This window comes from Chiloscyllium punctatum, chromosome 26, assembly GCF_047496795.1.
Source record: "Chiloscyllium punctatum isolate Juve2018m chromosome 26, sChiPun1.3, whole genome shotgun sequence".
Taxonomy (NCBI): domain Eukaryota; kingdom Metazoa; phylum Chordata; class Chondrichthyes; order Orectolobiformes; family Hemiscylliidae; genus Chiloscyllium; species Chiloscyllium punctatum.
In genome coordinates this window covers 46,102,504-46,127,698 of record NC_092764.1, presented here as the reverse complement: position 1 = coordinate 46,127,698, position 25,195 = coordinate 46,102,504, and the positions used below count along the sequence as shown (strand labels likewise).

At 40.4% G+C, this 25,195-nt stretch overlaps 2 protein-coding genes across 2 annotated transcripts in view; one reads left to right on the top strand and one right to left on the bottom strand.

The window, feature by feature from the left end:
- nod2 (nucleotide-binding oligomerization domain containing 2) overlaps positions 1-6,583 on the bottom strand; it is a 55,590-nt gene extending 49,007 nt beyond the window's left edge. Inside the window, 1 exon segment of the mRNA XM_072547814.1 lies at positions 6,261-6,583. The gene's annotated coding sequence lies outside the window, so the exon portion shown is untranslated.
- Positions 6,584-9,909: 3,326 nt separating this feature from the next.
- Positions 9,910-25,195, top strand: part of snx20 (sorting nexin 20) — a 33,042-nt gene continuing 17,756 nt past the window's right edge. Inside the window, exons 1-3 of the mRNA XM_072547339.1 lie at positions 9,910-10,086; positions 16,955-17,105; positions 18,295-18,446. Coding sequence (XP_072403440.1) covers positions 16,967-17,105; positions 18,295-18,446 — 291 coding nt within the window. The 5' untranslated portion in view covers positions 9,910-10,086; positions 16,955-16,966. The remainder of the gene's footprint in view (positions 10,087-16,954; positions 17,106-18,294; positions 18,447-25,195) is intronic.

Here is a 25,195-nt window from a genome sequence, read left to right as displayed (position 1 = left end):
AAAGTTTGGCAGATGGGATATTTTGTTGGAACACAAAGTGGAACAATGTGATGTTGTTCAATTGGGAACAAAGAAAAGCATTATATTATTTAAATGGAGAGTGACTGCAATGTGCTGCACAACAGAGAAATATGTGCATCCTCAAACATGAATTAAGGAAACCTGGCCTGTCAGTACAGGTCATTCTGCTATAACATGAAAGTTGTTTCCTCTGCAACCTCACACTATCGAAAATCACGCTATGGGAAGCCGCGAGAGAAAATCATGGTGTATAGGATCACTAATCGAAAATTGCTATACCCATTCAGTAGAAAGTTTGCATTATCCAAACAACATCCACAATTTGTCAATCGCATTATAGCCAATTCGTGCTGACGAAATACGCATTATAGCATAATGACCTTTACAGCAAGTCATGAGGGAAGCTAACGGAAGTTTGCTTTTTATCGGAGGTGAGATTGGGTTTAAAAGTAAGGCAGGTTATTGGATAAAATATAGAAGTTTCCAAGTCAAATGAATCAATATTCCTATTCCCACTAAATTACAGTGTGTGTAAACCCATGGCAGCTTGGAAAGTATTGTGTCGCCTTCTCCCATAGTAAATACCAAGCTTGCACAGCTCTGGACATTTATGAATCCAGGCAGCCATGCGATAAGTTTAAAAGATACTGCACAATTAAGAAACTCGCCATAGCTTGCCATGTGCAACAACAAAATTTAAGTGGAAGCATTGTTGACAGAATATAGCAAAATAATTTGAGGCAACATCAATATGGTAATGATTCCTAATTGTAATTCAGGCAGATTTTAAAAAGGCATCTCTCATATCTACTCTCTGTTGCTTATTTCAGAAGCAAGATTACATATTGCGCATTCAGTGTGCACCTTGTAGCATTCTTCCTCTTCCATCAAAATAAATTTATAGTTAAAGTAACTGCCTTTTGCTTTCAAATTGATCTGGCATTTTCTTTTGGGACTAGTATAAAGGCCAATTCGTATTTCCATTGACATTTTTGCAGAGTACCTGGTAACACCTGCTGGGAATGTCAATAAGAGGGCATGACTTACCTGCACCTTAATGATCTCTAAGTGCAACATATTGTTTGACTTACCCCCAACAGTCAGTTTGTCAATACATTCGATAAGTCAGCACTTTAACTACAACATTGCTATAGTCAAAAGGTCTTAAATCCCAAATAGAATGACTGAATGTGGAAGCAGGTCATTTCATCCATCAAGTCCACACTGACTCTCCAAAGAGCATCCCATCCAGTCGCACATCCCCCCCAACCCCACCTTATCCCCATAATTTTGCATTTCCCATGGTTAATCACATAGCCTGCACATCCCTGGACCTTATGGGCAATATAGCATGACCAATTCACCTAATCTGCACATCTTTGGACTGTGGGAGGAAACAGGAGCACCCAGAGGAAACCCATACAGACACGGGGGAATGTGGACGGTGATGCGGAGATAGGGTGGTGGGATGCTCTTCAGAGGGTTGATGCAGACTCAATGGGCCAAATGATCTTTTGCTGCACTGTTGGGATTCTATGATTCTTTACCTACAACTATCTGCAGGATTTCACACTATCACTACACAAACAGGCATGTGCACACCCTGATGTTACTTCCATATCTCAATTCTTGTTAGAATAAAGATTGTAAAGTTTCCTGCCTCTAACAGCCAGTTTCAGAATCATTTCTTCTCAGTCAACAGTATAGGATTAAGGAGCAAGAGAAGGCAATATAGCCAATCAATATCCCCTGCAATACTAGATTTTGGACTTCAACTGCACCTCTCCTGTCTACTCACTACTCCCTAAAAAAACCAAAATTGTGTCCATCTTCGTCTTAATTATGTTCAATGTTGATGTGTTAACATCCTCTGCAGTAGACAATTCCAAAGAATCACAATCTTTTCAGGAAAGAAATTCCTCTTCAGTTCAACCTTAAATGATAAATCTCTTTGCCTGAAACTGAACCGTTGTCCTATGTAACCTGGGGGTAACAACTTCTCTGTACATGCTGTCAGATAGTTTTCCATAGTCCATGGGAGGTCGTAAGCATCTTAGTTTGTTGAGCATCCCTGACACCTCCTGATTAACCTCACTTCAGGATCCATGGCTGTCTTCCTCATCACAGTCAAAAAGTGTGGTGCTGGAAAAGCACAGCATGTCAGGCTGCATCTGAGGAGCAGGAGAATCAACAGTTTAGGCATAAGCCCTTCATCAGGAATGTGGAGGGGGAAGGGGGCTGAGAGACAAATAAAGTGGGGTGGGGGTGATGTAGGTGGGATGGCGACAGGTGGATGCAGACCAGAGGTGATTGTGATAGGTTGGCGGAGAGGGTGAAGAGGGTGGGAAGGAAGATGGATAGGTGGGACAGGTCAAGAGGTCGGTGCTGAGTTGGAGGGTTGAATTTGGGATGAGATGGGGAGACAGGAGATTTGGAAACTAGAGAAGTCAATGTTGATGGTATGTGGTAGTAGGGTCCCGAGGCAGAACATGAGGCATTCTTCTTCCAGTTGGCAGGTGGCTTGGATTTGGCAGTGGAGGAGGGACAGGACTTGCATGTCCTTAAGGGAATAGGAGGGGGAGTTGAAGTGGTCGGCCACAGGGCAGTGGGGTTGTTTGGTGTGCGCAGACCAAGATGTTACCTGAACGGCTCTGTGAGCTGGCGTCCTGTCTCCCTGGGGTAGAGGAGACCACATTGAGAGCAACAGATGCAATAGATGAGGTGGGTGGATGTGCAGGGAAAATCTCCACCAGATTTGATCTGCCTCCAGTCCTGGTGTATCCACTACCAAAGTCTGGTACTGTCTGCCTTCTGTTGAAGGTTTTGTGTGGACACCCTTCCTCTTTGGTATCAGTAATGAGAAGGCTTGGCGGCAGTGAATCTATCCTTTATACTCTTCAAGAGATTCACTTGATCTCAATTATCTGTATGGAATATATGACTCCTTCTTACTTTTAACCAGAGCCTCAATATCTTTATTCATCCATTGTTCCTGATTCTTACCAGCCGTACCCTTCACTCTAAGAGGAACATAATACTTCTAAACTCATGCCAACTCACTATTGAAAGCCTCCCACTTGCCAATCGTCCCTTTACCTGTGAACAGTCTACTCCAATCAAAGTTCCTGTTTCATACCATGAAAATGTGCCTTACTCCAATTAAGAACTTTAACTTTTACACAAGGCCTATCCTTTACCATAACTGTTTTAAAATTAATTGAATTCCAATCACTGATCCCAAAATGCTCCCCCATCAATACTTCAGTCACTTGCCTTGCCTTATTTCTCAAGATAAGGTCAAGTTTTGCTCCTTTTCTAGAAGGTACATCTACATATTGATAAAGAAAACTTATTGACACATTTAACAAATTCCTCACCATCTAAACCCTTAACAATATGTTAAGTCTGCATTCTACAGTCTCAATCTATGTTTGGAAAGTTAAAATCCCCTATTATTACAAGCCTATTATCCTTACATAAATGTGAGCTCTCTCTCCATATTTTTCCTCAATTCCCCTCTGACTATTCAGCACCTATAAAACAATCCCATCAAGGTGACATCCTCTTCTTATTTCTGAGTTCCACCCATATAGCTTCACTGGACAGCCCCTCAGAAATATCTAAGTACTGCACTAATGTTTTCCTTAATCAAAAATGCCACTCCCCTTCCTCTCTTTCCTATAACATGTAAACACTGGAACATTGAACTGCCAGTCCTGGCCCTCCCTCAGCCATACTTCTGTAATAGCTTTGATGTCCTAGTCCCATGTTCCCATACATGCCCTGAGTTCATCTGCCCTTACCTGTAAGGCTCATTGTATTGAACTAAATGCTGTTTAATTTATCAGAATTAAATTAGAATTAATCAGAATTAATTAACTGTTAGATAATCATCATTCTGCACACATCTCCTTTAATGATAATCAAAACTGGGTGAGACAAACAAGCATTGGAGCATAGTTATATGTAAAAGAAAGATTAACCAAAAGCATTTAATTTCAAGGAATGCTGAGAAAATCCAAAACAAGATAGACCTAAACAACTAATGAAATGCCTAATTTTGGTAAGGAATGCTGTTGTCAATTTCTTTTTTAAAAAACTCACATTTAAACAGAATCTTTCACAAATTTAGAACACCCTGCAGCATTTCACTATAGTTTAGTATAGTATTGATTGGTTCTGCTCCATCAATCAATGAGATCATGGCTGATTGGGATGTGGTCTCAGCTTCAGGATCCTGTCTGTACTCCAAATCCCTTGACTTAATTTTGTAATAAAGATGTATCTAACTCAGCTTTGAGCATGGTCACTGTTCTTATCTAGTTATTGTTCAAATATAGAAAATAAGGCACAGTGGCTAGCACTGCTGCCTCACAGCACCAGGGTCCCCGGTTCGATTCCAGCCTCGGGTGACTGTCTGTGTGGAGTTCACGCATTCTGCGTGGATTTCCTCCCGGTGATCCGGTTTCCTCCCACAATCCAAAGATGTGCAGGTCAGGTGAATTGGATATTCTAAATTGCCCCTAGTGTTAGGTGCATTAGTGAGAGGGAAATGGGTCTGAGTGGGTTACTCTTTCGAGGGTTGGTGTGGACTTATTGGGCTGAAGGGCCTGTTTCCACACTGTAGATAATCTAATCATAACGAGACCATTTTGTGCACAGCTCAATCCCAAAAACAACAGTGAGATAAATGCCCAATCATTTCTTTATTTTTATAAAGGTGCTGATTGAGGAATAAATATTGGCCATGACATCAAGGAAAATTCTCCCAATCTCTTCTGAATCATACCACAGTACCTTTTGCATAGATCAGAAAGTATTTAGGGCCTTGGTTTGATGCTTAATGAAAAAGAATACAGCTCCAATTCTCACTTCTGAGCTGATGTCTCAAAGTGGATTATGTGTACAAGTCTATTGCATAGAGACTGAACCTACAACTTTATAGTTAAGACAAGAGTGCTACTGCTGAACCACATTTTTGCTGCTACATTTTTAACGATGTTTGAAAATTCATAAATGGTGGCCTATTCTGTAATTTGTCATTCAGGTGGAATTTTATGGCCAAATTAATGACAATGACATTTATGAAGGATAAAGATCGTCATGTAAGTATGTGGGAAGTACTAAGAGCTGCATGCATACATGTAGCAATGTGCATCATCTACAAGATGCTCTGCAGCAATTCACCAAGGAATAGGCAATCAATGCTGCATTTGGTGCCGATCGCTGAACATCAGAGGGGCTGTGGGCAAAACTTAGTTAGAATGTTGAACACCAGCCACTTGCACGTTGCTCCCAAGCCACACAACATTTTAACTTGGAATTACCACTTCTTCACTGTCACTGGATCCAAACCTTGGAACTTCTTTCCTAACAACGTTGCAGGCTACAAGACTTCAAGAAGGTGTCTCATCACCATCTTCTCAAGGATAGTTAGGGGTGGGTAATAAATGCATCGCACATGTCCTATTCTTTTCCCCAGTTTACAGAATGAACAAGTGCAAACTCAATATAGTTTTGATTAAAGACAGCATCCTTTCACCTCCCAAATTGAATGTGATTAGTCTCAAGTTTACTGTCACCTACAACCTGGTCTTCAAAGTTCTGGGCAGAAATTGCTATATGTAAATTTTGTCTTGTATAAGTAAGAAATGTCTTTGGTTTATTTGTTGAATAAGAGTCAAACCCTAATGTTTCTTCATATGCTACTGTACAGAACTAAACTGCTTCAGTGACGATGTATATACAAAGATATTTTTATGAATAAAGTACATTTTTGAAAGAATAAAATGCTAACTTGAAAAAAAATCTAAATAAGCATAACAAACAATTCTGAGTTTGTTAAATCCTCCTGAGAGCGAACATGGCCGAGTTATTCAGCACAGTCGCTTCGATTTTATTAGTCTAATCCGAACCCAATATTAAAGACATAAAAGAAGGCTTTATTCCCCTCAATATCGTAGCAGCGCTGAGCAATGACAAAATTTTACAAGTAGATAATTCCAGGTGTATCTCAGACTTCATGAATGGTATTGCTAGCATATTTCTGAAAGTTCCGCATCCACATTTATAGCAACGCAAGACGTTTTAATAACGGCATGTCCCAAACAAGTACAGTGGAATTTCTAGGGGTACCTGAGGTAATGTTCTCAGAACATCTAAAATTCCAAAACAGGTGAGGTCCTACTTTTCTGGGTGCATGCTGTTCCCAATCACAGAAAAACACGGCGTCAACTCACATGAACTTTCCTTGTGGTGTAAATGCCCACGGCAGTTTGAGAGCTGCACCTTCTCTGAACTGGCACTGGGGGCTCAATGCTCAGTAGCTACGGGCCGAGTAACACCATTGAACTGATAATAATCTCCGTCTCCACTTCCCACTGGCGCAGAGCGAGACTTCCATCCCTTCCCAAAATACCGTCCTTTCAATAACCAAGACTGCTGGTGTCTCCTGAAGCGTCCCGGTCACAGGGAGGCTGAGACATTTGCTCAAGATCATTCTGAGACCGTCAGAATCCTATCAGAATCCAGAAACTGTTCTCTCTCTCCAGTTTCTCTATTTATTATTTGTGGGAGAGGAAGCTGACATCAGATAACCTGCAGGAAGTCAGTCTGAAGTTGTGCAAAACACACAAGTCAACACTTCCGGCAGGGGAAACAGTTTTCTGGAACAGTTCGACTTGCTCTGAGGAGTTTCGGTTTTTGTTTCAAGCTGCAGGGTTTAGAGTATTTTCGTAATGTGTAAGCTGGCAATAGGTGGTCATGGAAGAAAAACTGAACATGAATGGACTGGACATGGTAGCTTAACTTTCGCTGCGTGAAGAAATACAACCATTCTGGCACTCCTACATATCAGAGAGTTGGTGATCAGTGTCTGAATGGACAAGAATTGTACCACCAGAGATGCTTTTGCTGGATCCTCCAAATCCTGTGACAAGATAGACAGTTCCCCAACAGCAGCATTCTCTCCCAAGCCAACATGCCCAGTATTGAGGCGCTAATCATTCAAAGCCAACTCGACTGGGCAGTGCGTGTCATTCATACACCCAAATTAGAGACAAAAGAAAACTGCACATGCTCAAATCCAAGGTAGACAAGGAGACTAGGAGAGCACAGCAAGCCATGCGGCATCAGGAGGTGAAGTCCAATGTTTCAGGTGTAATCCTGAAGAAGGGTTATATCTGAAACGTTGATTTCTCTACCTCCTGACGCTGCCTGGCGGGCTGTGCTCTTCCAGCCTCCTGCTTGTTGACGGTCATCCACCTAATGCCAGACTCCCAAACAGCTGCTCTACTCAGAAGTCCTTTTGACAGGACGCCCCCAGGAGGGCTGCAAAAATACATGTAGAAGGTCCCAAAGCATGCTGGGAGAGGTCAGACAACCCAGCTGACTCAAGGGGTTCCCTGAGTCATAAAGTCAGACAACATGGAAGCAGAACCTTTGGTCCAACTCGTCCATGCCAACCAGGTTTACCAAACTAAACTAGAACCATTTGCCTGCGTTTGGCCATATCCCTCTAAATCTTTACTATCCATGTACCTGTCCAAATGTCTTTTAAATGTTGTAACTGCACCTGTATTTACCACTTCCTCATTCCACATACAATCCATCCTCTGTGTGAAAAGTTTGCCCCCTCAAGTCCCTTTTCAATCTTTCCCCTCTCACCTTAAACCCATGCCCTCCAGTTTTGAACTCCCCTATCCTAGGGAAAAGACCTTGGCTACTCAGCCATGCCCCTCATGATTTTATAGAGTAGAACTGTGCACAATACTTCAAAGGTGGCCTCACTAATATCCTGTATGGCCTTAGCATGACGGCCCAACTCTGATACTCAATACTCTGGCCAATGAAAGCAAGCATGCCAACTGCCTTCTTCACCACATGGTCTACCTGTTATATCACTTCCACAGAACCATGTACCAGAACCCCTCTGTCTCTTTGTTCAACAAATTCCCCAGGCCCCTACCATTAACTGTATAAGTGTGTGTTTTTTCTCTCTTATATGTTAGATAAAAAGAAGGATTCTTATTTTGTTATTGTGTTCCTAACTTAGATGTTAGTCTAAGGTATTTCTAGATTTAACAGCTCTGACAAAATGTGACTCAGCAAGTCAGCGAAAGTTATTGTCTGGAGTAGAAAACTGATCTGGAAATAAATAGAATAGGAACAGCTCAGTGGTTAGAACTGCTGCCTCACAGCACCAGTAACTTGGATTTGATTCCACCCTTGGGCTGTGTGAAGTTTACACATTCTCCCCACGTCTGCATGGGCTTTCTCTGGTTGCTCCAGTTTCTTCCCACAATCCAATAATATGCAAGATGTTTTAGGTGGACTGGCCATGCCTCATAGTGTCCAGCAGTGTGCAGACTAGGTAAGTTAGCTGTGATAAATGCAGGGTGACAGGGAGGGTGGGGGATTGGATGCTCTTCGGTGGGTCAGTGCAGACTCGATGGGCTGAATGATCTCTATCTGCACAGTGGGAACTTGATGATTCCAGAACAGATTCTATTATTATGTAAAATATTGGCCATTTATTCATTGTAAATGAACCTTAAAGATCGGTGAGTCGACTGTGTTTTTCTCATCTAGAGATTCCAAAGGATGATGATATTGTGCATTTGATTGGAAAACATTGAAATCTCAAAAGAACACTTGACAAACTTTGCTTTTCTTCAGTATCACCTATGGTGATGGGCATTTCATCAAAGTGACTATCATGTCACTTGAACATGCTAATATAATAAACAGCCTCTGGATTTTATCTCTCAGCATACAAGATTATAAGATCATAAAATATTTCCAGCATGGCAGGAGGCCATTCAACCCATTGTATCCCTGTCAGCTCTTTGTGATATTATTTCAAAAGTGCCTCTCCCCAGAAGCCCTGTGTGATAACCCCTTTTGTGGCCCAGGGGAAATCAATAATTAATCTCTCTATGGAACTCAGTGAGTATGACTTCCCTTGGTAACAGTCAATGGCCTGCTCCCAGCTCTAACTTATGCAAAAAAAAAAGCAGACCCAGCCCCTTCCTGCTCTCCTTTTGCACTTTGGTGATTTGCATTGCTTATAATGGGCCTTGCTTTGAAAGAAAATTGATTGTTTATCTGATGAGGGAGAATGGGCCCTCTTTGTAAATATATAATTGGCTACATGGGTGATTTTACTAGTGGTGATTAGCAGTTTCAAAATGTCCAAAAAAAAACCCAGTGATTTAGTGGTGGGAGATTCATTGTGTGTGTGTGATAACACTTCCGGATATATAAAAGAGAAATCAAAAAGAGAAAAAAAACCCAGAAAACTAAATTAAAAGCAGACCCAGGCTACATGGGTGATAACAGGTGGTGCTTGGTAGTTTATAGTAAAAATATATTAAAAATTAGTCACAGTGATTTGGCGGTCGGAAAGTCATTCAGTTGAATATCATAGTACTTCCAGATATAGGAGAAAAAAAACAGACACATGGAAGGGTTTACAGAACTGTTTATTCCCTGTGTATGCCACGAGTAGCAGCTTTATTCTGGTGTTCAACGGTTGGGCTTCCTACATTATTGCATCCTGAAAATTCTCCCTCATCAGATAACCAATCAATTTTCTTTCAAAGATGAAAATTACAGCTGCCTCCATCATACCCTCAGACAGTGCATCCCAGGTCCTAACCATTTGCTGCATAAAAAATGCTTTTCCTTGTGTTACTGATATTTCTTCTGCCAATGATTTAAAATCACTGTGCATGATCCTCAATCCTTCCACCAACAAGAACAGTTTTTTTCTATCTGCCTATCTTTAGATGTTGTATCTCTTTTAAAAAAAAACTGTTAAAGAACATTTTGCTTTGCATAAACCCCTCCCTTAGAGGAAGTAATCAGTATTTCGGCACATAACTTCTTTCTTTTTAACGACGTAAGGCAAAATGTTATAAGGATAACTGCACATATCTACTGAAACAACGTTTCGATTATGTAAAACTGGAAATATTTCTGTTCTTCACATCCATCATTACAACAATTGCAATGTCCACCTTTATTTTGGTGCCTTAGCTCCAGGACAAAACTCAGACGTGAAAGGTTAGTTCATGCTTCAAACTTAGTGCTTCCTATTTTCTAGATTGCAGTAATTTGTACGTACTGTCTAAAAATAGTTCAAGATTTGGATTTTCTTTTCTTTCCAACCAGTATTTAAAATATATAAGCTGGGCTGTGTAATGTAATTAGTCTTATTAGATAAACTTTGAGGAACCGTTATTGGAACTAGAGGATTATAACACTTTTGTTGTGTGTGGGAGGGATCCACTCCTTTGAGCTGTACACAGACCTGATTCAGTTATAGCAGTGATGGAAATCTGGAACTTGTAATCACTGGAGAGATTTTTGATTTATATTATGACGGACACTTGAATTTCATCTTAAGTTGTCATAGACTCATGTAAGTAATAATCTTGCATGTAGTAAAATTGCAAACAACTGAATATTTTCCAAAAATTAAAGAAAAACAATTTAGTGTCAATCATCTTATCTGAAATGTCTCTTATAATGATTGTAAATTCTGAAAGGCATGAACTGTGCTCTTTAGAAAACAGAGAAGAATCCTTTTGGATGGCTTTAAGGAGTTTGTTCTGGTGTCAGAGTCTAAAACCAGCAGTCTTACAGAAGAGATAATCACTCCAAAATCCAATAAGGAATTCAGTAAGGGCAGCACGGTGGCTCAGTGGTCAGCACTGCTGCCTCACAGCGCCAGGGACCCAGCTTCAATACCTGCCTCGGGTGCCTGCCTGTCTGTGTGAAATTTGCACATTCTCCCCGTGTCAGCGTGTGTTTCCTCCCACAGGCCAAAGATATGCAGGCCAGGCAAATTGGCCAAGCTAAATTGCCTATAGTGTTCAGGGACCTGTAGGTCAGGGGAAACTTAGAATAATGGGTCTGGGTGGGATACCCTTCGAAGAAGTGGTGTGGACTTGTTGGGCTGAAGGGCCTGTTTCCACACTGCAGGAATTCTAATTCTAAAATAAAACAAAGCACTGTAATGCTGGAGAGCTGAAACAAATAAAAACAGAAATTACAGGACAAACTCAGCAGATTTGGTAGCATCTGTGGAGAGAATACAGTTAATGCTTCGAGTCCAGCTGACTCTGATTCAGGAAATTCAGTTGTAACTTCTTTATAGTGACAATGTGAAACTTGCTACCATATAGAATGATTGCAACACTTAAGGGAAAGAAAGAAAAATGAATGAGGGAGAAAGGAATGGAATGATATATTCATAGGATTAGATGTTACAATGAGAAAGGAGGCTTATGTGGATCAAAAACACCATCAGAGGGCTATTGGAATGCATGACCTATTTTACTGTTATGGCTATCTGCCATGCTCTAAGGCAGATATATATATATATCCACACTGGCCACTTCAGTTGTATCTCAAAGAAAATCAAGGACCACATGCAAGGTTTAATGACTCTTTCTCTTTATTTTCATCACTCTCAAGTTATGAATACAAAGAGACATTTTTGATCTGTTTTATCCACCACAAAGACTAGCAACAGCTCACTGTAACTTCTAGTCCCCTTACATTTAGGCAGAACAAATTGAAGTAAAATTTTGTGGTCTAGATTATCAGGACTCATTGGTCTGAATTGGTCTAATGACTGTGCACTCAGCATCCCAGTCTTTGAAATATTTTTTGATATATGGTGTTGATGGAAGTTTCACAATATACTTGCTTCTGGAAAGCTCAGGAGAGCACCTTAAAGGCTGAGGAGATACCACGTGTTATCAATATGATTACAGATATTTCAGGGACTTTTGCTTTACATTTATCGAGGTCTCAGGAGATCATTACCATAGTGCTTTATTTAACATTATTTACATAAAAGGCTGAAGAGTGCATTCATGCGAAAATGCAGGAAATGTGATTCGTATAAAATGAAAAGACTTCTTGAACTTGCTAACTTTGCCACAGATGGATCAGGAACTGCTGACAAAAATTCCTGTTTTGAAGCATTTAAAAGTATGATAGATAGATTTATTTGAATTATTGTTGTTTCCATGTTAATTTAAATTGAGGACTTTTTAAAAAATTTAATGTATTTTTCTAATCAACCTTATAGAGTAAGACTGCAAAATTGAACTCGATAGGTTGCTCTTTCATGAGCCAGTATAGACACGATGAGTTGACTGGCCTCATAGATTCTCTACAATGGCCCATTGAGTCCGCACCAACCCTCTGAACAGCATCCCACCCAGACCCAACGCCCCACCCTATTCCTGCAATCTCACCTTCTTTTCCTTCTCTATTGTAAATTCTATGATTCTAAGATTCTACTGTTTCAGAATCCAACCAGCTAATGGATTTTGGGCGCCAGTGTGAAGAAGAAAACAGGTATACAAAATAAAAGTTCAAGTTAATCCTCAGGCTAAAAATCAGTTAAAATAGCATGATAAAGTTTGATTGAGAGAAACCGAATTAAAATCTGAGAAATCAACACAAGGTCTCTGAATATGGTAAACCTAGCAGGCTCAGAAATCTAATGATCAAGCCGACAAGGGAAGATCAATTCCTAGCACATGGAATGTGATCCTCAGACCAAACAGGGTCCAAAGGGATCAAAGTAACTACAACTCTTACTCACATCCGATCTGCCACCATAGATGGAGGTATAGTCGCCATTTGTAATTAGACAATTGACAGAGGCACTGGAAAATATGGTGTTATGAATCATCACTCCCCCAACTCATTCAAGAATGTGCAAGATGTGCAGTGCATATACGAATATACATGTTAGCCATCAGTTAAAATTGTTGAAATTCAGTAGTAGCTGTTTAACTCTTCACAACCAAATTATAGTGGCCATAGAACGTTGGGTATATTCACGCATGATCAGACATGCAGCTGCCATTAAACGACATCCGGCACCTGCATCTCAAATTTGGAAACATCTATCAGGCAGAAAGCTGTCGTAAACCTGGTGGAAGATCTTGCACAGGACAATTTATAATGTGTCAGTCCACTTAACGTTTTAGATCTCTATTCTGATGCTCCATAATAAGGCTTGCGCATCACTTCTTGCTTCATCAAATTCTTTACATGAAAGGTAAGAGATGCACCTTCAAGTTTTGGAGAAGATCCAGATTAGTAAAAAAAAAATCAACTGAGACAAAACTGGGGCTGCGATAAAAGAATTAACAAGTAAAGGATTAATGTAGAGAATCTGTAGCTAAAATATTTCACAACTCATTAAATTGTAAATTTATAATTATAATGTAACTAATATTCATATATTTTGGATTAAAGCTTATAGAAACATATTCGCAGAATAGATAACTGCATGCTTGTCAGGAAAAATCACTGCAGTCAATCAAAAAAGCAATAAATCAGGAGAATGCAATAAGACTAGCTGAGCGTTGAGGATGCAAGTGACTGGAGAAAGTAAGAATTGCAGATGCTGGAGATCAGAGTTGAAGAGTGTGGTGCTAGAAAGGCACAGCCGGTCAGACAGCATCCGAGGATCAGGAGCCCTTCATCAGAAATGAGGCTTGTGGCCCAAAGGAGCTGAGAGATAAATAGTTGGGGGTGGGGCGGGGGTGGGGAAGGTAGGTGGTGGAGCTGGGGGGGGGGGGGGGGGGGGGAAGGTAGCTGGGGTGCAATAGGTAGGACAGTTCGAAAGGCATTGTCGAGTTTGCAGTTTGGATTTGGAATAAGGCGGGGGTAGGGAAAGTTAGGAAACTGGTGAAATCCACATTGATCCCATGTGGTTAGAAGGTTCCAAGGTGAGAGATGAGGTGTTCTTCCTCCAGGCATCAGGTGGTTCAGGTTAGGCAGTGGAGGAGGTTCAGGACTTGCATTTCCTTGGTTGTGTGGGTGGGGGAGTTGAAGTGTTCAGTCACAGGGTGGTGGGGTTGTTTAGTGCGTGTGTCCCAGAGATGTTCCCTGAAATGTTCTGCAAGTTGGCATCCTGTCTCCTCAATGTAGAGGAGACCACATTGGGAGCAATGATCAGAGTAGATTAAGCATGTGGAAGTACAGGTAAATCTCTGTTGGATGTGGAAGGATCCTGTGGACAGAGATAAGTGGGTGAGATGCGGGCAAAGGTTTTGCATTTTTTGTGGTGGCAGGGGAAGGTGCCGTGAGTAGAGTGTGTTGGTGGGGGGCATGGACCTAACAATTCATATTCCCTCCCAGACTTGCTGGCACCAGTCCTCAGGTACCAACCTTGTTAGTGGCCAAACTATATTGCTTTCTTCAGAGTTAAAGAGACTATAGAAACCTGTGATCAAGAACCAACCTTGCAATTAACCTCCAGACCTGGCTTGTCAAACAACACAATATATAACACAAGCTGCTACCCACAATGCAAATGTCATCTTCAGCTCAGAGTTTACCAAAATTGACAAAATTATTTAAAAAATGAAAAATGCAGCAAGACTCTGACATAAGATCTTGCGGAAGGCATATCTGTTATCTTAATTGTCCTCATAATCCTAAGGAAATTGTTAAAGTTACAAGTACTTAATTGCTATAATGCAATAAACTACATCTTGTTTAAGGCAAGAGCCTTTTTTTCATTAAGCCTTACTGTTGGCTTTCCTTTACAACTGTAAACAGAGTAAGCCCTTAGAAACAGTTAAGGACAGGGGATTGTGACAGAGACCTCTCCAAACACAAGCTGGTGGTGTTTGACATTCCAGCCATACAACATTCATATATTTCTGATTTGGAGATTAGATTACTTACAGTGTGGAAACAGGTCCTTCGGCCCAACAAGTCCACACCGCCCCTCCGAAGAACAACCCACCCAGACCCATTCCCCTACATTTACCCCTTCACCTAACACTACAGACAATTTAGCATGGCCAATTCACCTAACTTGCACATTTTTAGACTGTGGGAGGAAACCGGAGCACCCAGAGAAAACCCACACAGGCACAGGGAGAATGTGCAAACTCCGTACAGACAGTTGGCTGAGGCGGGAATTGAACCCGGGCCTTTGGCGTTGTGAGGCAGCAGTGCTAACCACTGTGCCACCGTGCCGCCCAGTGCTGTGTTGGACTGGGGTGTACAAAGTTTCAAATCACACAACACCTGGTTATAGTCCAATATTTTTAATTGGAAGCACTAGCTTTCGGAGCGTCGCTCCTTCATCAGGTGCTTGATGAAGGAACCACCTGATGAAGGAGCGACGTTCTGAAAGCTAGTGCTTCTAATTAAACTTGTTGGACTATAACCTGGTGTTGTGTGATTTGCAACATCATATATTTTGGCTTTCAGGGAACATTTGGGTGACATGGTGGCACAGTGGTTAGCACTGCTGCCTCACAGTACCAGCAACCCGGGTTCAATTCCTGCCTCAGGTGACTGACTGTGTGGAGTTTGCACGTTCTCCCCGTGTCTGCGTGGGTTTCCTCTGGGTGCTCTGGTTTCCTCCCACGGTCCAAAGATGTGCGGGTCAGGTGAATTGGCCATGCTAAATTGCCCGTAGTGTTAGGTAAGGGGTAAATGTATGGGTATGGGTGTGTTGCACTTTGATGGGTCGGTGTGGACTTGTTGGGCCGAAGGGCCTGTTTCCGCACTGTAAGTAATCTAATTACATACAAGATTCCATGTGACATGTCTCTAAAATGGAATAAACAAGATGTTGTAGTTACTCCAGTGTGCAAACACATGATTTCTGCTCATCACATTATACATAAATCTTTATTGTACCAGAGAGAAGGTTGCAGATGCAACTAAGTTAGACTCTAGGGACCATTGCACTGTTCACAATGATGGCAGCATTGATAGTAGGATTAATCTGTAGATTTTCAAAGTATAAAAGATTAACTCAGTAATGCGTATGACATCCAATTTGGAATTTCCAGAATTTGAATTGTTTTTATACAGTCTTCAGCAATACCAAGACACAGAGAAAGCTATTTGTGGTGACTATATTGAAATAAGACCAGAATGAGGCAAAAGAAATGAATAGAATATGCACATAGAGAGAGACGGAAGAAATATGAGCAAGTAACGACTACCAATCCAAATCTACCATTACCTTTGGAAATATTTGTCATTAGAAGGTGAAGCACCATGAAACACCACACCAAGAAATCAAGTAATGTGCAAAGTACATAAAGACTATAAAATGATTAAATGGCAAAAGTTCTGCAGTGGAAGAAGACAACTCATCACTACTTTCTCAATAACAGCTGGGTATGGGCAATAAATGCTAGCCCAGCCAGTAATGCCCGTATCCCGTGATTGAATGCAAAATAACTTAATATTAGACAAACAAACAATCAAGAACTGCAGATGTGGGAAATCTAAGTCAAAAACAGAAATTGCTGGAGAAACTGAGCAGGTCTAGCAGAATGAATGGAAAGAAAGCAGAGTTAATGTTTCAGATCTAAAGACCCTTCTTCAGGACTGATAAACATTCTCCAGCAATTTCTGTTTTTGTAACTTACAGTAGGATTGCAATTAGAAAGACAACAGGAGGCATTGATGAAAGAAACTAAAGGGCATTCCTTATGGGTGCCAATGTCCATGGACCAGAACAGCATTCAATTTATCCTTGGGTGCCACCATCACAGTTTTGGTAAGTTCTGGAGATCCAAGTTCCAGCTGGTTTATAGCATTTATAAAATAACTCCCACATTTGTCTCAATTCATTCTCAGGCTTTTTTTTAACTTTTAGGTATTTTGAGAAATTTCCAAGAATATAAGCACACATCTGTCTTCTTTGCATTCTTTTAGATAACTGCAAAGAACAAATCCTCCACATTAGGACTTCAAATTTGGATATACATACTACGGCAAAAATGCTTCATTTAATAACACAAGCAATCTTCAATTCATTAACCTTTACAGTTAATTAATGCTAACCAATCATTCATCCATAGATCCTCTTCAAACAGGCAAATGTAACAATATAACCTTGTGATTTTTTTTTACCATACAGGTTGTTAAAACAATGGAAGATTACAAACAAAACGATTCATCACTGAACAATGAGCGTTCAGCAGCATTTTGCTATAAAAACCCCATTAAGGAACAAAGTGTTACTGGGGCTGCACAAGGATGCAGTAGTGATGTTTCACAACAAAACAAAGGTAAATAAAGTGGTGTAACTAAACACAACAAAAGAGAGGTTTACATCACATTTAATGCTTAATTGTGTTATTAACATGCAATTTGAATACTTTCCAACCCATTCAGGGTTTATGTCCAAATTTTGTTGGCATCTTTAATGCTCAGTTTTATCTTGAGTAAAACAGCACAAAACGTTGAGCATCTGTGAATTATTCTTCCTAAACCTTGGAAGAGATAGGGCAACATGTTGGCACAGCATGTTAAAACAGCAGAGTAGCAGGTTTTTCTGTTTCTGGGCTCGACAGTCTTTGGTTTTTCACTTATTTAATTTAATGAACAGAACATTGTGAACCTTGAAGCACAGGTAATAGAAAATCCCTTCTGCTGAGGCAAGAACAATCCAGGGATATGATTAATAAGATCTTTAAGTGGAAGGTAGAAAAGCCATTTAAATGAAGTAAAGAAGATTATGAATTTAGCACAAAGCACCATTGAATATTGCTTTGGCCACAGGTGTGCTGTTATGTGCAGATTTGGGTACACCATTAAAGTAAGCATATTAACATCATAGACGATTCACTGGAATCATATCAGAAATGAAGGGAAGAAGGCTCAGAAACTTCTTTTTTCTCAGTGGGACAGAAAAAGCTAGCGAGAAATAATAGAAATGTTCAAGATGAAGAAAGGCAATAAAAGGGCAGATTATGTCAAAATTGTAACAAGTGTAACAGGCAACAAGCAACATGTACTTGAAGATGTTATGAGAAGAATAGGGTCAAGATATTAAGGTTTTTTTGAAGCATTTTGTCATTAGAAATGTTAGCTGCAAGTAGCTATTCAAGCGGAATTCATAACATGAAGTTTTAGAGAACTGAAGAACATTCAAAAAGGAATGAAAGAGGATACCAGTAATTAGGAAGAGAATAAATAGCTTCAGTTTACAAACTAGCATAGTGGCAGGTACAACAAGTCAATCAAATGGCTTCCATCTATACTGTAATTTCCTGATATCTGAACAGTTAGGGTGTGGGCATACAAGCATTTGATCTCTATAGCAAATATTCCATAAAAAATACATCATAACAAAAGTTTGAAACATTATATTGATGAATTGATTTCAAGCCTTAAAAAGAAGTTCAATTGGAATGATTTACTAACATTCCAATGCGTTAAAATAAAGTCAATTTATAGGCTGTCTTCCTTTCTTAGCCCCTTCCAGCGCAACGGTCCCAGAAGCTACGCTAACCACAAAACAGCTGTTGCAGTATTGGAATAATATGAATAAAAAGGTGAAGCCAATTCGATTGCTCTTTGATATACCAGAAACTAGAACTGTAGAAGAACAGGGGTCCAAATATGTGGTAAGTTTGAGTCACTAATTTGAATCATATGTAATTATACAGCAGATAATGGCCAAATAATGATTACAAGGGCCAAAAATGTTATTGGACCAACATTTCAAGGAGTTTATAACTAGTTTAAGACTAGATCATAGTCTTTGGATATATTTTCCATTTTGAGTGCAATTGACAATCTGGCTGCAAATTGGGCTTGGAATATCATTTTATTTCCAAAGCAAAATTTTAGTCAACCATCAGTTTAAACATATTTGCACAATCGTAAATTTAAAGTCTTCCATGAGCCAGCACAGCATAATAAAATGCAATTCTTTATAATCTTTTATATTAAAAGTACATTCAGTGCCATTTTGAAGAGCAGTAACTTGATGCAATTGTATTGATACCTCGGAAAATGGGTTTAGTGTTCTGGTCCAACAGATGTGAGGACGATGATTTTAAATAATTCAAGGAGGATTCATGGTCATTTAGAGAGACAACAATTGATAAGGGATAGTCAGCATGGTTTTGGGCCAGAAAAATCATGTCTCACAAACTTGATTGAGTTTTTTGAGGAAGTTACCAAAACAATTAATGATGGCAGGGCAGTAGATGTTGTTTATTTGAATTTTAGTAAAGCCTTCGACAAGGTTCTGCATAGTAGTCAATTAGTAAAACTAGGTCACATGGGATTCAGAGTGCGTTTTCCAATTGGATGCACAATTGTATCCACGCCTGAACCTGAAGAAAAATGATCGCAATGATTCATGATCGTATCTTTTATGATGTTAAATGATTTCTGTTATCAGTTATCACTTGTATCCAGCATCAATGGTGATGTTGAAAAACTTAAGCAGCCAATCATATCGAAGAACCTTTACAGATGGTAAACTGAATAGTACAAAGTATTGAATATCCTTTATTTCAAATAAAGAATGTGAGATACATATGGGATTAAAGCAGAAGGTGAAATGTCTCAATTTTTTAATATTACAATCTAGGGATATTTTATAATAATGGAAAAAACTAACATTCCACAAAAATAAAATCAGGTTATCATGGGCACCGAAGGTGTTCAGGGCTATTGGTCCAGCAGATTGTAGTTCCTTTGTGCTGACTGTTCCAAAGAAATGTACATAATTTGAGTAATTGCACTATGACCATTGATTATGGAGCAGATCCTAAAGATGTACCACAATGCACTTAGAAGCCTAGGATGTCTTTCTGGAGAATATTATCTTGAATCAGATGAGTGTGTGAGACCAACTGAGCATCTGCTGAGGAAATTTCCAGTTGCCCTCAAGTTTAGCCTGAGATATGAGATAGAAAATGAAGACTCCTACAGCATGGCAGCAGGTATACAATCTGGAAAGCCAAGAGCTTGCATTGACCTAAACAAAACTGTGATGAGCTGTCAGTAGCCAATGTCAACCATTAAAGGAATTTTGCCAGAAAATGGAAAGGCAAAAGCCTATCCTAGATACTCATGATGGTTGCTGGTAAGTGAAGCTGAATAAAAGCAGCAGCTTTGTAACTGTGTTTAGGATGCCCTTTGGGATGTTTGTGCATGCTGTTTGGCATTTCCATGGCTCCAGAGAAGTATCTATACAAACAACATAAAACTGTGAGTAGTCTGCGATAGTGGATGATCTGTTAGTTTATGGATGCTCAGACAAAATAGAAGAAGCCATGTCAAAACATCATAATTTACAGTTAGACAGAACTCCCCAGATTTATCTGTTGTTTGCAAGCAGCAGAAGATTTTTTGCACAGTTCCAGAAAGGTGAGATCTGTAGCAATGATGCACTACCCAACAGATGTAAAAGCAGTACAAAGATTTGTTGTGTTTGTCAACGATTTAAGATACTTATGACCCAATTTTTCATTAAAGGGTGAACCACTGCACCAACTCACTGCAAAGGATGTATGACTGGGGCACAGAGCAATAAATAATGTTCACTGATGTAAAAAATGAGTGACAGCAATGGTAGTGCTGAAATACTATTGTATAAATGATAAAGTCACTATGTGCTGCGACATCAGCCAGACAGAACTTAATGCAGCAAGAAATACTTGTGTATTTGCATCCTGGGCATCAGCACAAGTGGAATGATGATGTGTTCAGATCGAGAAAGAGTGCGTGATCATTATCTTTGCTTGTATACTTTTTCATCAATACTGACCTACAAAAGACAGTGCCAGTTGATATCAAGGGCAGTCACTCTCACTTCACCTCGGGAGTTCTAATCTTGTGTCCATGTTTGAACAAGGCTGTGATGGGGTCAGGAGCTGAGTAGCCCCAGTAGAATCCAACTGAGCCTCAGTGATCTAGTTATTGCAAAGCACGTGTTGCTTCAGAGCATGTTGATTGACCCTTCTTTCATTTTGCTGATCATGGAGTACTAATTGGCTGGATTGGATTTTTCCTGCTTTTGTTTGTGGACAGGATATTTCTGGGCAACTTTCCATATTGTCAGGTTGATGCCAGTTTTGTAGCTGTATTGAACAGGCTAGGGCGTAACTAATTCTGGAGCACAAGATATCAGTATAAGTTTTCAGGGCCAAATGTCCCCTCAACTCTGAGGGTTCACACACACCAATTGACAAGCCAATGCCATTCCCAGATTGACCTTCAGTATCAGAAGTCACTGCTGTGTATAAACCTTGAAGGTCCATGGGGAAGAAAAAGAAATTGTGGGAACATAGATCAGGACTCCTAAACTTTGCAATATTCATTCCCTTCAGCTACTTTTTGACATCACATGGAGTGAATCTTATTCAACAAATATATTGCTGTTCACCCTAATGTAAATAATACAGGTAAACCTCAGTACTATGTTTTAATTTATTATTCCCACTCAAAATTGATCTCTTTCCCAAAGCATAATATTTTTAATCCAATTACCATTTGGCTGGTATTTGCATGAGAATTCAGAATATGGGAATAACTCTTCGGATAATAGCTCAAGCATTTAGTACTGAGATTAGGAGAATCCATGATTGTATTGAGTGGAGGCCAGTGGAGCTGTTTGGTCTCAGCCTACTACTATTTCATATGTTCTTGTGAAAAATAATTGAATGGAGATGTTTTGCCTGTACTAAAATCAATTCTACCAAGTTCTTTAAATGCTAGAGGGCGGCACGGTGGCGCAGCAGTTAGCACTACTGCCTCACAGCGCCAGAGACCCGGGTTCAATTCCTGCCTCAGGTGACTGACTGTGTGGAGTTTGCACGTTCTCCCCGTGTCTGCGTGGGTTTTCTCCGGGTGCTCCGCTTTCCTCCCACAGTCCAAAGATGTGCAGGTCAGGTGAATTGGCCATGCTAAATTGCCCGTAGTGTTAGGTAAGGGGTAAATGTAGGGGTATGGGTGGGTTGCGCTTCGGCGGGTCGGTGTGGACTTGTTGGGCCGAAGGGCCTGTTTCCACACTGTAAGTAATCTAAGTTCCTGTTCTGTTCCTAAGAATGTTATACTATTAAAATACACTTGGTACCATTTGTGTTTTCAACTGTTACTGTCATCAGATCCACTTCAAACTAATTTGACAGAAGATAATTGTTAGATAGTACAGAATCATTCTGCAGCTACTTCCTCTTTAATAAGAGAAATGAACCACATGTGAGATATTTTACAATTATTTTATGCAACAAAAAGAGGAACAGTGAGCTTCCAGGGAAACTTACTACTCACTGAAATGGTGAAAGTTTCAGTCATTTAATGTTGAACACAAAAGCTAGTTTTTTGTTTTAAAGATATAAGATATAATGTCAAGCAACTGTGCAAAATATTGATCATTTACATTACTTAAACTTAAGAAAATTGTTTCATTTTTACACTGCATAAGTTTCCAGTTAATTATTTTCAGGGAATGCCGCAGAGTACTGTATTTCCACTTTAGTAGTATTGTTGTCCATTTGTAAGAGCAAGTATTGGACAAAGAAAGCAAACACTGCAGAACTGGTCGCTGTCGACTCATGAGATTAACTGGGAGTGTGCATATCGTTGATATCAATGTCACATGAATAAGTGGAGAAAACTAGAGGAGAACCTAAACTCCACCAGGGCATTGAGAGAATTTATGTGTATATCAAGCTACAAGTTCATGCAGAAAGTTCCTTGGACCTGCTGGGACCAGTGTCCTGGTGAATCAAATACCTAGGGCTGTAGAGAGGGCATTTAATTAGGGGTTTGGGGGAGAAAATTATTGGCTTACAATTGTAGAAAGAATGCAGCAGCATTACAGGGCAGTTATTTAGATATTGAAACCCAAAGTGGGACAGAAAGAGACAAAATATAGAAAAATGGCAGTAAACAGGGCGAAGGGGGGAGGGGAAAAAGTGGTAAAAAAATAAAATAAATGGCTCTTAACATGAATGCACATAGTTCTTGAAACAAAATAAATGAACTAATGGCGCAAATAAAGGTTAATGACTGTGTGATCTAATAGCTATTACGGAGACTAAAGGAATTGAGGGTTTGGTTAAGAAACAGAAGGAAGCATATGTCAGGTATTGACAAGATAGATCGAATGAATCCTTAGAAGAGTATAAAGGCAGTAGGGGTGTATACTTAAGAGGGAAATCAGGAGGGCAAAAAGGGGACATGAGGTGGTTTTGGCAACTAGAGTTAAGGAGAATGCAAAGGATTTTTACAAATACGTTAAGGACAAAAGGGTAACGAGGGAGAGAATAGGGCCCCTCAAAGATCAGTAAGGTGGCCTTTGTGTGGAGCCACTGGAGATGGGGGAGATACTAAACAAGTATTTTGCATCAGTGTTTACTGTGGAAGAGGACATGGAAGATACAGAATGTATGGAAATAGATAGTGACATCTTGAAAAATGGCCATATTACAGAGGAGGAAGTGTTGGATGTCTTGAAACACATCAAAGTGGATAAATCACCAGGACCTGATCAGGTGTACTCTAGAACTCTGTGGGAAGCTTCGGAAGTGATTGCTGGGCCCCTTGCTGATATATTTGTATCATCGATAGTCACATGTGAGGTGCTGGAAGACTGGAGGTTGGCTAACATGGTGCCACTGTTTAAGATGAATGGTAAGGACAAGCCAGGGAACTATAGACCAGTGAGCCTGACATCAATGGTGGGCAAGCTGTTGGAGGGAATCCTGAGAGATAGGATGTACATGTATTTTGAAAGTCTAGAACAGATTAAGGATAGTCAACATGGCCTTGTGCATGGGAAATCATGTCTCACAAACTTGATTGAGCTTTTTGAACAAGTAACAAAGAGGATTGATGAAGGCAGAGTGGTGGATGCAATCTATATGGACTTCAGGAAGGCATTTGACAAGATCCCCATGGGAGACTGGTTAGCAAGGTTAGATCTCATGGAATACAGGGAGAACTAGCCATTTGGATATAGAACTGGTTTGAAGGTAGAAGACAGAGGATGGTGGTAGAGGGTTGTTTTTCAGACTGGAGGCCTGTAATCAGTGGAGTGCCACAAGGATTGGTGCTGGGTCCACTACGTTTCATCATTTATATGAATGATTTGGGTGTGAGCATCAGAGTTATAGTTAGTAGGTTTGCACATGTCACCAAAATTGGAGGTGTAGTGGACAGCGAAGAAGCTTACCGCAGATTACAATGGAATCTTGATCAGATGTGCCAATGGACTAAGCAGTGGCAGATGGAGTTTAATTTAGATAAATGCGAGGTGCTGCATTTTGGGAAAGCAAATCAGAGCAGGACTAATACACTAAATGGTAAGGTACTGGAGAGTGTTGCTGAACAAAGAGACCTTGGAGTGCAAGTTCATAGCTCCTTGAAAGTGAAGTCGCAGGTAGATAGGATAGTGAAGGCATTTGGTATGCTTCCCTTTATTGGTCAGAGTATTGAGTACAGGAATTGGGAGGTCATGTTGCGGCTGTGCAGGACATTGGTTAGGCCACATTTGGAATATTGCATGCAATTCTGGTGTACATCCTATCACAAGGGTGTTGTAAAATGGGAAAGGGTTCAGAATAGATTTACAAGGATATTGCCGGTATTGGAGGATTTGAGCTATAGGAAGAGGCTGAATAGGCTGGGGCTGTTTTCCCTGGAGCATCAGAGGCTGAGAGGTGACCTTATAGAGGTTTATAAAATCATGACGGGCATGGATCAGGTAAATGGACAAAGTCCAATCTCTGGGAAGGGGGAATCCAGAACTAGAGGGCATAGATTTAGGGTGAGAGGGGAAAGATATAAAAGAGACCTAAGGGGCAACATTTTCACACAGAGGGTGGTGTGTGTATGGAATGAGCTGCTAGGGGAAGTAGAGTCTAGTACAATTGCAACATTAAAAGGCATTTGTATGGGTATATGAATAGGAAGGGTTTAGAGGGATATGGGCTGGGTGCTGGCAGGTGGGACTAGATCGGGGTGGGATATCTGGTCAACATGGACGAGTTGGAATGAAGGGTCTGTTTCTGTGCTGTACATCTCTATGACTCTATGACTGTATGGTTACAAGGAAATCAAAGCTGAGAACTAAATATTCAGGAGTATGTGACTTTCTGAAAGGAAGGAAAGGGAAGTATTGTCACTTTGTTGGTCGGGGTGGATTAAGTGTAACAGCAAGAAATGATCTTGGACAGCACGGTGGTTAGTGGTTAGCACTGCTGCCTCACAGCGCCAGAGACCTGTGTTCAATTCCTGCCTCAGGCGACTGACTGTGTGGAGTTTGCACATTGTCTGCGTGGGTTTCCTCCGGGTGCTCCGGTTTCCTCCCACAGTCCAAAGATGTGCAGGTCAGGTGAATTGGCCATGCTAA